General features: G+C 42.0%; 1 protein-coding gene across 4 annotated transcripts in view; it reads right to left on the minus strand.

The window, feature by feature from the left end:
• NTRK3 (neurotrophic receptor tyrosine kinase 3) overlaps window positions 1-14,545 on the minus strand; it is a 1,749,208-nt gene that overhangs the window by 941,813 nt on the left and 792,850 nt on the right. For all 4 annotated transcript variants that reach the window (XM_078683168.1, XM_078683167.1, XM_078683169.1 and 1 more), the window contains exon 5: window positions 7,297-7,454. In XM_078683168.1, coding sequence (XP_078539294.1) covers window positions 7,297-7,454 — 158 coding nt within the window. The remainder of the gene's footprint in view (window positions 1-7,296; window positions 7,455-14,545) is intronic.

Here is a 14,545-nt window from a genome sequence, read left to right on the forward strand (position 1 = left end):
ATGCCAGATCTGGGGCTGGAGTGCCCCAGCAACTGGTTTGAACCGGGCTATGCATGGAGCACCTTGTGTGCCCCAGGCAGTGTCTAGATGCATTCACTGAATACAGCCCTCCCTGCCCAATACACAAAACCATTGTCTGGGGGAGGTGCTGGCACCTCCCCGGACAGGAAACCTATTGTCCAGGCCACCCTTGCTGGAGTTTCCCCCCAGCAACAGGAGGTCAGACTCGTGTCTGTGGAGGCAGCATCCATTTTGTGATGCTGAGGCTCTGTTTAACTTTAACCGGGTAAAGCAGTAACATACATGTCTTTTCCCTCTAGAAGGGTGGAATGCTACCCCCACCGCCAGAATTGGCGGGGGGGGGTAGTATTCCAAAGTGTTTTGTTTGACACCTTACACAACATGTTTTCATAAAGCCAAACCAAAGTTAGTATTAACCGCGAGGATTATAATGCTCCTAAGAGTATATGGTATGGCTATATCATAGAACAGCTATAAGGAGATGGTTCCGAAAGCTGCAGAGGGGCTAAGCTCATGCTAGGGCACCCTCTCAGTCACATAAAACCAAGCACTCTGCCTCAAGGATTGTCAAGGCCTACCGTAGGAGTGGCTTAAAGGTGTATATGTGTCTATATATAAAGGTGAGATATAGGTATACTATATCTTAGTAAGGGGTGATTACACCACCTTACCCAGGCTGTGTGAACAGACCTGAGGTTTCAGTTTGGAAGGCAAACCAGGGGTGGCACAATACATGCTGCCACCCCTGGTAGGCCTAGGGTGCACCTATGCCCTGGGTACTTATGGTACATTATACAGGGTTTCACAAGGGTGACCCAGTAACCAATCTGGTATGTACCTAAGGTACATCCAGTCCATTTTATAGAGAAAGCAGATAGTCTGGGGCTCTGAATAGCAGGGTACCAGGCCAACTAAGTCGAAAACCAGCAAAACACCAGGAAAAAAGTTGGGGTAACCATATAGTCAGATTCCACCTTCCTACAGACACATGGACTGCTCCCTGCCCATGCTCTTGGAGGCAGGAACATAGATTGCTGCTCCAGATCAGGGGTAGCTTTTCTGCCCCTGCCTTAGGCGGAAGTAATCAAACCTACCACGGATGACTAGGGATTCTGCCTCAGGAATTAATTGAAACACTCTGAAGACAGTATCTACAAAATCTGGGAGCAGAAAAAGACAGCTAATGGTTTTAGTCAAGATATAACATTTTACTGTTTTTCAACAGAGCGTTTGGGTACAGGCTTAAATGAACTATGCTAATGTCTAATGTGTTAGGCTCGGAGGCTGGCAGCAGTTTTCAACTTGATTAGTGCGTGGCGCGTAAATGCTTTTAAATATCAAATTAAACATTTCTCTAACTACACTGTCTATAAATGGAATGTCCTATGTTCCCTTAGCATGTTTTACTGGTTGATGTATATCAATACATATCTGGATTGTAAACAGCCCATTACTATCTAGATTTATTATCAATGCATTATTCGTCCTACTTTTTTTTTGTTTTACCTATTTTTACCAGCTCCTCAAAGACACACATGTAGGGTTTCTGCTTAAATTATGACCAAACTATTCTCAAGCAAATATGATTGTTCTCTTTTAAAAAAATTCTGATAGTTCAAATAGTATATATTTACCCATAGTCAAAACATACATGACCCAAATTAAAAGATCTAAGGAAACATTTCTAAATTAATAAATTCGTAATGTATGTTTCAACTTCTGCATAAATTAAAAGATAATTTTGCTAATTCATTAACATTTAATGTTTGTTCATGTATATTGTATGTTTCATACTTTTAGTGCACTGGGGTATGGTTTTCATGTGCATTTGATCTTGGCATCTTCTTTCTTAATATTAGTTTTGCGTTGTATGAGCAACGCTTGGTGTACAGAGGTTTAGCACTGGGGATATTAACAAATTCAGTTATAAATTTATTTTTTGTTAATAATTCTTACACGTTTCATGCATTTTAGACATTTAATAACGAGTTACATATGCTTGAATAATAAATCATTTTATATATATAAAATACTGTGTTTGTTACCATGTTTTTAAGCAACGTGACTTTCCTGAGTAGCTGTTTTCATACATCAAGCTTTTCGTGCTGGTCCACTACCAATCGAATAAACTTTGAGGAGTCATTCACCTTCTGTAATAAGCTTTTATGACTGAACTTAGACCCCATAGTTTTTCAGTGACAATCCAGACTGGTCCCTTCTGACAATCTTGCATCTTTCATACAGCAAAAAATGGATGTTTTAGTGTTAAGGTGGCACTTCATTTTTTTAAACTTCTAACGCGTTTTTCATTTTTCGGAAATATACATTTTTGCATTAAAGACACACTAGTAATGCCAACAAGCATGGCAGTTTGTTTCCATGATGATGTGGCTGGCATCACTGTGATTACAAGAAATTTGAGTTTTGATTGGGGGAGTGAAAACCCTTCTCAAGCAACAACCACAATCCCTGTAAGGGTGAACCACAATGTCACTAAATTAACCAGCACTTAACCCTCTAGTAGCCTGGCACAAAAGCAGTCAGGTTTAACTTAGTGGCACTGTGTTATGTATTTATGCATCACAGCAACACCAATAAAGTGAAAACACAACACAAGAACAATAGCAAACCAATTAAAACATTTAAAAAAAATAATTTCCCCCCAAAATGAATTAAATCAAATTGTATAAAAGAAGTAATGAATTTGCAAATTTTTAAGTGCAAACTAACACCTAAAAGATAAAAGCTCCATCTGTGGCTACTTGGTCATGCAAGACCGGTCAAAAGATAAAGCAGACTGTGACGAAAGAAGGTGGATTGGACCCGGTTTCGGCTTACCTTCGGACTTAAAAGAGGTTTCAATAAAAAGTTCCTGAGAAGTTAAAGCTTAGCAGGGCAAAGCAGCAAGCTGTGTATGATTGGGAGGCGGCGGCGTTAGGGAGCCACTGGATGGAGTCGCAGGGAACATTTCTACATTTAGACGTTGTCACTTTTTTGAAGTTGCAAATTTCTAGAGGGATGAAGCTGCAGGCTGTTGCTGATGAGGGCTTCACGAGGCCAGATACACTTCCTGAGAGGTCCCGCTCAACAGGATTTGCTGCTGTGGAGAAAAATAAGCGGGAGCTACCTACAGCAAAGTCTAGTCGACCGGTGATGGACCACGGGCAGATCAGCAAGCAGATGTGTCCCAGTCTCCTGTTGGGTTTCAGGCCACTTTTTGGTGGAAATTTTTCAAAGTCCTAAGTTTAAAGTTCTGGCTGCTTTTGAAGCACGTGTAAGGGTCCAGGACTGGTTGGACACTACTTGGAGGTCTGGACTCACTTCAAGCAGGGTCCAGGTGCATGGGACAAGTTTGTCTGAGTTTTTGTCCCAGTAACTCAGAAATGGAGGCCAGTCAGCTAGTCCTTGGAGTCACTCTGGCAGTCCCAGGATCAAGCAACAAGGCATGCCTCAAGCAGCAGTGTAATACACTGAGAACACAAGGCAGTCCTCTGTTAGCACCATTGCATTCCTCTGAGGTACAACGCAAGCCTCGAGTAGCCGGGCAGTCCTCCAAAATAGGGGGTCCAATATTTATACCTGGTGCCATCCTTTGACGTGGGAGAACTTCTAGACTTTCCCCATATATGGTTCTGGAAATATCCTTCCTTCTCCTGCCCAGGCTCCAATTGGTGTAGGGTGACAAAAGGCTTGTGTCATCTTCCTTTGTAAGTCTGCTGGAAGCAGAACATTAAAACGAAAAGTGGGGCAGGCACCAGCTCTGCCCCACGCATCCTAGCAAGATTGCCCATTCGGCCAACCACTAGTCCCTCTTTGTCTCACTGTCTGGAAGGAATACATAAAGGCCAACTGCCAGCTATATACAATTGTGCCCCAAGAATCATGCTACAGGCACCAAATGGTTACGACAAGAAATTGTCAACTTTGCAAAAATGGCATTTTCATAATTTAAAATCTGACTTTATCAGTAAAGAAAATTTTAAATTGCAATTCCTTTGATATGAAACATGATATTTCTATCTGTTCCCAATCAGAGGTTAGCATTTTGTTAAAAGTAAGAAGGTAACTACTAGGACATGTAAAACTTAGAAGTGCATGCCCAACTTTTTAGTTACAACAATGCACCCTGTCATATGGGCTGTCTAGAGCCTATTTAGGGGTGACATAGGTATTAAAAAGGGAGTTTTAGACCTGGCAAAGGGCTATTTTGCAATTTAAAAATTATTTTTATTGGCAGTTTAAAAATGCTTACAGACTGCAATGGGAGGCCTGGGACATGCTTTAAGGGGCTTCTCAGTGGGTGCTATTGTAAATGCTAAATGCCAACAGTGACAATTACTTTACCAGCCCTGGGTATATGGTATACTACGTTACTAGGGACTTATGAGTAAATTAAATATGTCAATCCTGTGTAAGCCAAAATGACCATGTTTTAGGGAGTGAGCACAATCACTTTAGCACTGGTTAGCAGTGGGAAAGTGCACAGAAATGCCAATAAAACAAGAATTAAAAAAACAAGGATGCATATTTATAATAAAGTGGTGAAGCATGTCATTAAGCCAAGAAGGCTAACAACACGCTTTGTCACTTTAGAAACACAGGGCTGAACCATATTTACTAAAATATGGTTCAACTCTGTGTACCCCCCTGCTCCGGCAGTAAATTATGTTGCCTAGTGCCAATGCAGGCACCCCTGCACCATTGTTCAAGGGTGCCTGTGTTGAAGGGACGATTGTTTATGTGCAGGAATGTCCCCGTTCCTTCACGTAAACAATCGTAGAATGTCGTTTTGTAACTTCTAATTGTGTTGCTTAATGCAGCACAAGTAGAAGTTGCAAAACTGCATTTCTTTAAATTATTGTTTATGTGCAGGAAGGGGGACCTTCCTGCCCATAAACAGGCATTGGCATTTTGCTGTTTCCATCTGTGCTTCTCAAAGCAGCACACATGGAAATACAAAAAACGAGGAGAAATAAAGCTTTTCTCCTTGTTCTCCTGTTTAACACCAGGTTTTCCCAGGTCTAAATTTTAGCTCAGCCTCCTATTCACGCTGCTCTTGTAAATAGGGGGCAGCCTCAAAATCAATGTGTGTTGCGGTGGAATGCGCACCACAACACCCATTGCCTGCCCCTTTCACGCGTGTAGCGTAAAAAGGGGCCTCATTTACAAGGCAGTGTTAAGGCATTTTAAGTGGCTTAACGCTGCTTTGTAAATAAGGCTATGCTCCTATCGCCATTACAACTTCACTAAAAGTGATGTTGTGGTGGCGATAGGCGCTTGTAAATATGCCCCTAGGAGGGGAGAAGGCAAATATTTTGTGGAAAACCACACTAAGGCTGACAAGTCTAACAGAAAGAATCTTGAGAATGCATTCATGTATCACACAACGTGACAAAGGAGATTTCCTAATTGACAATAAGATAGAGCTCATGTTACATCTAGGGGAATGTCTCTGCCCACCTAGGAAGTTCAATCATTCAATCAATATTTGTATAGTGCTGCACTATCAACCGTAAGGGTATCTGGGCACTGAGAATGCTGTCTCTCAGTTGAAATCAGCCAGGGAACTGGCCTGTTTGGAGGTAGAGGAGCAGGTCGTACCAGGTCTTGACAATGATGAAAGAAAAGGAGCTACCACCGATGCGTCCTCAACGGATGCAGGGTGTGTATGTGCGAGGGTGAGCAATGCAGAGCACATGTGTCTTCAGGGCTGGTTAAAATTCAGTCAATGGATTATGTATAATGGTTCTTGATCATGTAGGATTCTGCATGTGTGCTTGAGGATCGTGAAATGGCATCTCTTCTGGATGAGAAGCCAGTGGGGGGTTCTGAGTTGAGGGGTGATGCATTGACATTTGAGGAGGTGCAGGATGAGTCTGGCTGTGAAATTCTGTATAGTTTGAAGTTTTTTGAGGAGCTGGGTGGAGATTCCGGTGTAGAGAGTGTTGCAGTGGTTGTGGGGACTGTGATGAGGGCCAGAGTGACGGTTTTATGGTGTTGACGGGGATCCATTTGAAGAGTCTCAGGAGCATTATGAACTGTGTGGAAGGAGGAGGGGATGACTGCACTGACTTGTCATTTCACAGTGAGCTGGTTGCTGCGGATGATGCCGAATTGGCATACATCGTCTGTTGGTGTGAGAGTAGGTCTGAGTTCTGCCGGCAACCAGCTGGAGTCCCATATGGAGGTATTGTTCCGGAAGATCAAAATTCTGTTTTGTCAGAGTTGAGTTTGAGGCAGATGTCTCTTATCCATTTTGGTTGATGGTGTTGCAGAAGTTGGTTTTGGCATTGAAGGGGTCCTTGGTGTGTGATAGGATTAGTTGAGTGTCATCAGTTTAGAAGATTATGTTGAGCCCATGAGATCTTATGATGTCTGTGAGAGGGGTCATGTAGATGTTGATCAGGGTGGAGCTGATGGATGATCCTTGGGATACGCCACAAAGGATGTTCTTGGGTGTGGAGGTGAAGGGAGGCAATAGGATGCTCTGTGTGCATCCTGAAAGGGAAGAAGCAATCCACTTGAGGGCCTTGTGCTGTATTCTAACGTTCTGGAGTCGGTCAATGGGTGTGGAGTGTGAGAACATGTTAAATGCCACAATGAGGTCAAGGAGGATCAAGGCCATGGTCCTGTAGTGAGTCAGTAGATAGCACAGAGACTCTCTGCAGAGGAAACCTCTGCTCCCTCTTATGGGTATACATATATTTTTTTGAATCTGCTGGTTCTGCATATGTTGACCAGTTCCGTATACTAAAATGTATTGTCCTGCAACAGATCTTCAAAGGCTTTTCAAGTATTCTGAATTGAAATTATTTCCAACATGCAGTTGTTGGCATATAAGCCATTGAATGGGGCCTGAGTTCAGTATTGAATAAAGCACACCTGGTTGATCTGCAAAGCAACATTTTGATATTAGGTATGTTTGTCAATATGGGTCACAGATGTGAAAAGATTGGATCTTTCTTTCATAGACAGACATAGGTGTATGCACCTATTGACTTACTTGCTCTATAATATTTTTTTCAAAGGGATACATCTAGATTAAGATTCAATGAAAGCAAAATAGAAATTCATCTAGTTCAAAAAATGCCTCTGTATAATCTTGCACAGCACTTTTAAAATAATATGTAGAAGAGAGCTCATTGGTTTCAGCACCGAAGAACTACACAGAAAAGGAAGTCAAAAGATAAAAAGATGTTTAATCAAACTAAGACACTAATGTTGTTTTAATTTCTTTCTCTGGGGAATGACACAAATGCAATCAGAATTCCTTACCACATTGCACAATGTCCATCTCCTGCAATGGAATGGTGTGACCTTCTATGGTCATGCATGTAAGATCTTGGTTGTCCAAATGAGCTTCACCCTTTTCCTGTCCAATCTGTATCCAACGAATATCACAGCTGCAGTTAAAGTAGTTCTTTTCTATTACCCTGTATAAAGAGGCAGACATAAACAAATGAAGCATGATGGCTTTGTAAAAATGAATAGGCTTTAAATAATGCAAGGCAGTCCGCTATTAATGTCATAAAAGTAAAGCACCAGTGCTGCTGGAACATCAATAGAACATACAGAATTCATGATCATTTTAAATGAGAATAAAAATGTGTGTGTGAATTCTCCTGGAAAGGGAGGTGCACAATGGAGGTTGGCTGCCTATTGGGTGTTCGCCATTTGCCAGGATTTGAATGTAGGGTATGCCCAGAGGCCAAAGGCTATGCGCTGCCAGGGTTTAGGAAGAGGGCCTCGCAGGGCCAGCCAGGTCAAAGCATGATGACGAATCCCTAGCTCTGCTAGTTGTTGAAGGAGAATATTATGACGAATCGTGTTAAAGGCCGTTGACATATCTAAAAGTATTAGTACAGCATTATTTCCACTAACAGATTAAGGGATTCCGTTATTTCATGGAGCACACATTCAGTGTAGTGTCTAGGTTTGAAACAAGGTTGAAAACAGTGAAGAAGGTTATGTGATACTAGAAAATTTACCAGGAGGGCATTAATCACTTTTTGTAATATGTTTACCAGTGCTGGAATTAAAGAAATGGTTCGTTAGTTACACAGATCCTTTTGGTCATCTTTGGATTTCTTAAGCAAGTTGCTAAACAGACATGCAGAGTCCTGCAGTTTGTCCCATAGCTGACACATAAACAAAGGCTTTGCTTCCTATAGGTCTAACTTTACATCTTAAACACAAAGAGAGCGAGGAGGGTCCTAGGGGATGTTTAACGACCAAGCAATGCTACTGCCTCTACTATGACAGTTATACCATCAAAAAAGTAGCAGAGGGTCAATCAAAAAGAAACTACAAACTAAGTATCTGTGTAGGAGGAAGAACAGCTGATGAGTTCACTACTTCTTCCTCCTACACAGATACTTAGTTTGTAGTTTCTTTTTGATTGACCCTCTGCTACTTTTTTGTTGGTATAACTAACTTTACATCTGCCAATGAAGGGACAGGCATCACCTTGGGCCTCTTCAAGCAATTGAAGTTCCTGAGGCCATCCCAGTTGTCCTTCAGTCCAGGGGGAAAACACCACAACCCCACTCCAAGGCTAGTGTCTCTGCTATACGAGCAGTTTTCACACCTAGATTTTAGGAAGGCACTGATGGGTCATCTGAAGTAGGCTAATGCTAATTATACTAATTCTAGACTTATTTTGATTTTTGTAAACCACAGTATACTCCGAATAGGTCTCTGCACAATTTTGAGTTGTTCCTGCCCAAGATATACAATCAGTACACCACTATCAAATGCTGCTCAATAGCGTTAACCTGCGCCAACCTTTTTCTTCGTACCTCGCTTATAATATTGTAATCATTTATGTTTTACAGTATATCTGCTTCATTTCTCTCAATGTATAGTTGAAAATTCAACCCTTAAAAAGAGTTTCAATGCCTCTGACTTTGAGAGAGGCAGTGAAAAGACTGTGGCACGTGTAACACATTTTATCATTCTAAACCCAGTACCCTAGTACGAGGAGACAAGTCTTTTCTCCACTTACTTTCTTGGGCATGTATGTGATAAATATAATGATTATTAAGCTGCCTTCAGTAAAATGCTCAATCTGATTTGCAGGAATATGTGTGTTAGAACAAACGATTCCAGGCTTGTCCAGTCTAAAGCGGAAAAAGTTAATTTAATTCTTGAAAATCACACCTGAATACCAATGGGAGGCATGTGGTATGCAGACATTTTTAAGTCCTCTAACCCCTAAGTGAGATGAAGTCAAGAACCTCAGTCTTAAGATGTATGTTGCAGACAGAACAATAATAAATGTGACACAATTGGGCATCGTTCTGGTGACACAAACCCATGATAAAATGGTGGTTGCATCCTTGAAAACCTAGGTATATCCACATTGCTATTGCCAGAAACACATGACCTTATTCTACACATATTGTGATAATAGACTAATGATACCATGTGTGGTTGTTGAAATCTGTCTGCTGCAAATTCTTCATATAAAGCTGCACATAGAGTAGTGATAGCCTTAACCATTTCGCTACATCTATGTTACTGTCTCTTGCATTTCAGTGACAGATTGTGTCAGTGTTCAAATAAAAAAACTTGTGAGCTGAGTAGATCTCTGCTGGAGATTGGCATTGAACACTCTAGTAACCTAAATAGTGAGGCACTTGGTATTTCACCTTGTGCACCCGAAGTCACTTGTACCTGTCCCCTGATAGTTGGTATGGGTCTTCTAGCTGAAAACTGCTATTGGTGGGTTAGCTTCACTGGAGGATACGTGGCTTGAGAGACTGAAGGTAAAGTTGCAGGTGACGCTGTTATAGTTGGGGTGACTGTGGGTGTGTTGTTACTGTGGCTGATATTGGTGTTTGGACTGTTGAGTCAATGTCCTCCTCTTCAGTTTGCAGTTCACCAATGTCCTCAGGTGGTGGTACAGTGCTTTGACCTCTGATTAGGAAGAACCGGAAAATGGTAAGAGGCCACAGGGACCCAACAATTTGCAAGAACCCTTTTTGTCTCCAGAACTGACCAGTTGTATCACGAAAGGTACTGGACCCTGCTGAAGTGAGTTCTGTCCCATAAGTGTTGTTCCCGAGATCCTAAAAGCATTAATGGTGTCCAGAAGGACTTATTCTGAGGTCTCATAAAAATGTGAAGGTTCAGACTTCTGGAGGAGAGGGATTACCCACCCAGGTCAATCTGTCAAGGGCACAACCTCGCTTAGCATGAAAATCGGGTTTGTCTTGCTGAACGCATTTAACCGCGTGTAAATCCAGTTCAGCAGACCTTTGTGGCAAGCCTATCTGGGAGACTGCAGTTCTACAATTTACCCTTCTCATCCCTGCCAACAGACAATCCAGAGGTATTTCAATTAATTTCACTGTCAACCCAGTTACCAGTACCTCAGAGTTCAGCAGATACTGACCAGAAGGACGCAGGAAGTAATATGGTGCAGGTAAACTCAGGTTTAATTGGTGATGAAGCATCTCAGGAATCCTCTCTCAATTATGGAATGGGACTCAAAGACTATGTTAAATCTTATCATGGAGGAGATTAGGGAATTGAAAGTCTCGCAAACTACAGAAATTGCAGTGCTTCATACATGTCTTTTATAGATTGAGGAGACTATTACTCAGATTCTGGAAAGGTTAAAAGAGGCAGAAGTAAGGATATCAAAGTTAGTAGATCAGGTTTCAACTCTACAGGAAAAGGCAGACATCTTTCAGAAGCAGAAGGCTTCAATTGAGGACAAACTAGAGGAATTGGAAAATCACTCCCTGCGCTCTAATTTATGCATTGTTGGTACTTCGGAAGGGCTGGATGGACAGCACATGCTCCACTGGGCAAACGCTTTTTATTAAAACGCATGTTCTTCCTGAGTATTGCAGTGACCTCATGCTCGCAAGAGCTCATCGTGTACCAGTGCATCAGCCTCCAAATCAGAAATTCCCTTGCACAATCCTCATGCATTTTGGAGATTACTGGGTGAAAGAACAAGTTTTATCTAACACAATTAAGCAGAGGCAGTTTACTTCTCAAGATATCGTGCTCTGTCACATCTTTTCGGACATGTCAGCCTCCGTGGCCAAGAGGAGGAAAGAGTTTGTAAAGATGCTCCGTCTTTTTAAGGTACAGGGAGCCGAGGCAATGATTGCTCAGCCATCTAAACTGAATGCGCTGGTTACGGGGCGAATCCACGTGTTCTGCGATGTTTCCGAGGTACAGGAATTGCTACAGCAAATCTCAAAGAAGCCCTCTTGAATCCAGAGTGATATGGTCTTGGCTGTGTTCTGGCTGACTGGGCCTAGAGACTGGAACTATGGAATGTCGTCCTGCTACGAGAGAAATTAGGAGCGTGGAATGGTTTTCTGGACTATGTTCTCAGTATAGGATGTCTTGCATACATCATTGGATGAACGGGCTTTAGGTTGTTATGGTGTGTTGGGATCTTTGGGTGGGGGGGTTTGATTTAGTACTTATTTGTATGTTTTGATTATGTTCTCTTTTAATATTTTCTCTCTCTCTCTTTAGTTTTCTGATGGGACAGGGGCAGCAGGTGTATTTCATTAGATCTAGAGCTTCATAATTTTGTGCACCCTGATTTGTTACGTGTTTTGTTTCCGTATAGAGTAGTAGACCTTTTGCTTTTACTTTTGAACATCGATCCCTGTAGTTCATTCTACTTAAAAAGAATAACATAGACGAAATTTATACCTCACAGAATTTCAAATCATCCATCATGAAGTTACTGGCTGCTATTTGTAGAGAAACTGGAGTCTAGATACACAAATGTGTTTCTTGTATTCTTTCCTTCGTTTTTACTTTCCTTCCCACATCATCACTGCACAACTAACATAAATGGTCCTGGAACAATAGCAATGAAACTCTGCTAAGACACACTGCCAGGGTCTCAATGTATAATTAGGACTATTACAGTGGTTGAAAATAGAAGGGTTAGGTTATGTTAAGATTTATCTTAATGCTCAAAAGGCAGTGATGGACTGAAAGAAAAATCAGTCCTTTTGTTTAGTTCCATTAAAGGAATTGCATCTTGGTGTTGTCTAGCTAATGAGGTGGCGTTAAAAAGGTAAACAATGTATAATTGTGGCTTTTTACTGAAGGCCAGGAGGTTAACATCGATGTGGATGTTGGCAGAGAACGTATTCTGTGTGCAGAGCATTTTCAGTTGATTCGGAATAATTTTGTTTCATGGAAGGCACAGGTCTGGCATATGGTGAGTGTTGCTGTCATCTGAGAACTTTCATAACATTTGTTAGCGGTGCGATACGTACACTGGAAGATGCTCAAAGAGCTGACTGATGACTTAGTGCTTGTTTTGCAATTGCAACCAGCCTGCCTACAGCATTCTGAGTTATGTAATGATGGAAGATTCAGTATACTGGATAATTAATGGATATTTAAGAATGTGTCACAATTCCCATTAGCCCATGTCCGTCTTCCTTGTGGCTATAGTAAGCCGTTACTGGAAGCCCAGGAAATTGTGGTATGAAAAACTACCCACTGATTCCCGGCACATTTTCCTCAGCAAAGGAATTGAGTGTTCTGCCGTGATTTTGTAGAACTCAATCGGAAAGCCTTCTTCCCCATGTGCTTTGCCTGAGGCCATGCCTTTGAAAGCATCTGCAATTTCAGTGTTTGTAATGGCACCATCTCGCTGCTCACGAAGGTCCGCTGGTAGGACCGGTAAGAGTAGGTGGTTCACCAATTGTGCAATCGAGGATCTGGGACAACAGCTGGCCATGGGCTAGGAAGTAGTCAATTTATGATTCCAAGTCAGGGGGCAAGATAGAAACTTATCATCTCAGTGTATTGGGTTATGAATTGCCAAGGATCGAGTAACATATGGTCTAACATAAGATCATGGAGAAGCCGTGTATCACAATTATGTCGGGGATCCACAGCAGAAGAATAGTCCAAGACAGGATGAATCGTCATGTTCCAGTCGCCCCGCAGAATCACTGGCATATAGCTGCTCTCTTCGGAGGCAGGTAAAGAAGGATATTTTTGCTGTGGTAGTGGTTTAGATTGAGTCCAGTATAATAAGAAGATGATGAATTAAAAGCATGGTTACCCTCTATTTATTTGGTCTGAGGCTGTTGTTATTTTACTCGGTGCACTTTCACACTGCTAACCAGGTCCTAGTTTATGTTCTCTGACCCCTTAAATGTCCTAGATTTGGATAACTCCTAATTGAGATACTTACATTTCCTATAAAGCCATGCTACATGGTAAAGAAATACTCCCATTGCATGGAAAGTGAAATCAAATACACAAAAGGTGATGGGAGGAATGCATGTGATTTGTTTAACCACAGGTAATCGCTCAGGTAGTATTCCAAACCATTCTTCTTTTGCCCAATATACCAGTACAAATTTGTTTTGGTACTGCTCCAATATCAATAGTGATATACAAACTGCAAAACAAAATACTCTCTGAACAAGAACACAAGCAACCTAAGATCAGGTTGAGCCTCATTGTGCCTTCTCAGTCAGGTACAGCTTAGTTTCAGTGGCACAGTGTGCAAGAAATCAAAATCTGGACATATCCTTGGCCATTTAGTGTGTTACAGCAAACATTCAAGTTAAATGTTGTTGGACTTGGCCCTTTTTGGCTAAGGTTCCCTAAACGTTGTGGCTTCCCACTAGACCTTTTATCTGACATGGTGTTGCCTACTTAGATGCTTTGGGCACTTTGCCACTGCTGATCAGTGTGAAAGTGCAAGTGCTCCCTGTGTAAAGTGTAATGGTAATTGGTTGTCCATGATTGGTATGTTTGTCTTACTAGTAAAGTGCACTATGTGTGCCAGGGCTAGTAATGCAAATGCTACTAGTGGGCCTGCAGCACTAACTGTGCCACCCACACAAGTAGCCTTAAAGAGAGAACTCAGGCTTGCCGCTGCAGTGCCTGAGCACAGTTTGCTAAACTGCCTTGTTGTCCTGACAAGTGCACCTTGTTGTCAGGCCTTAACCTTCCCTCTTTATGCACATCAGAAGCCCCTATGTTAAGTCTAAGGTACCCCCTTGGGCAGGGTGCAGTGTATTTGAAAGGTAGGACATGTATTGTGGTGTGCACCATGTCCTGACAGTGAAATACTCTCCATTTTGTTTTTCACTGTTGAAAGGCCATCTTGCCCATAGGACAGAATGGTGGAGGCTGTGTAATATGTTCCCATAGGCTTAAGTTGGAGAGGTGAAGTTTAGTGTGCCTGAACTCACAATTTAATAACACTTCTTTTTGTGAAGGTGGTTTTTGCATTGTGTGTTTAGAAACCACTCTTTTAGAAGTAGCTGCATTTTTGAGTTTTAACATTTCTGTGTGTCTCTGCTTGGTTGTGGATTGACAGTCTGGATTTGAATGTGATAGGCTCTGAGGAATGTCTTGACCCAGGGGAGGAGGTGAAACAGGAAAAGGCTGACCAGAATCTGGAGTGTAGGGGGAGGAGTAGTCCCTGGAGGCGAAGAGGCCTAGGCTGTTGCCAAAAAACAATGGCTCCATCTACTGCCAAGCGATTAAGGATCCAGACCCCCACTAT

This window comes from Lissotriton helveticus, chromosome 3_1 (genome assembly GCF_964261635.1).
Source record: "Lissotriton helveticus chromosome 3_1, aLisHel1.1, whole genome shotgun sequence".
In the NCBI taxonomy this organism is placed as follows: domain Eukaryota; kingdom Metazoa; phylum Chordata; class Amphibia; order Caudata; family Salamandridae; genus Lissotriton; species Lissotriton helveticus.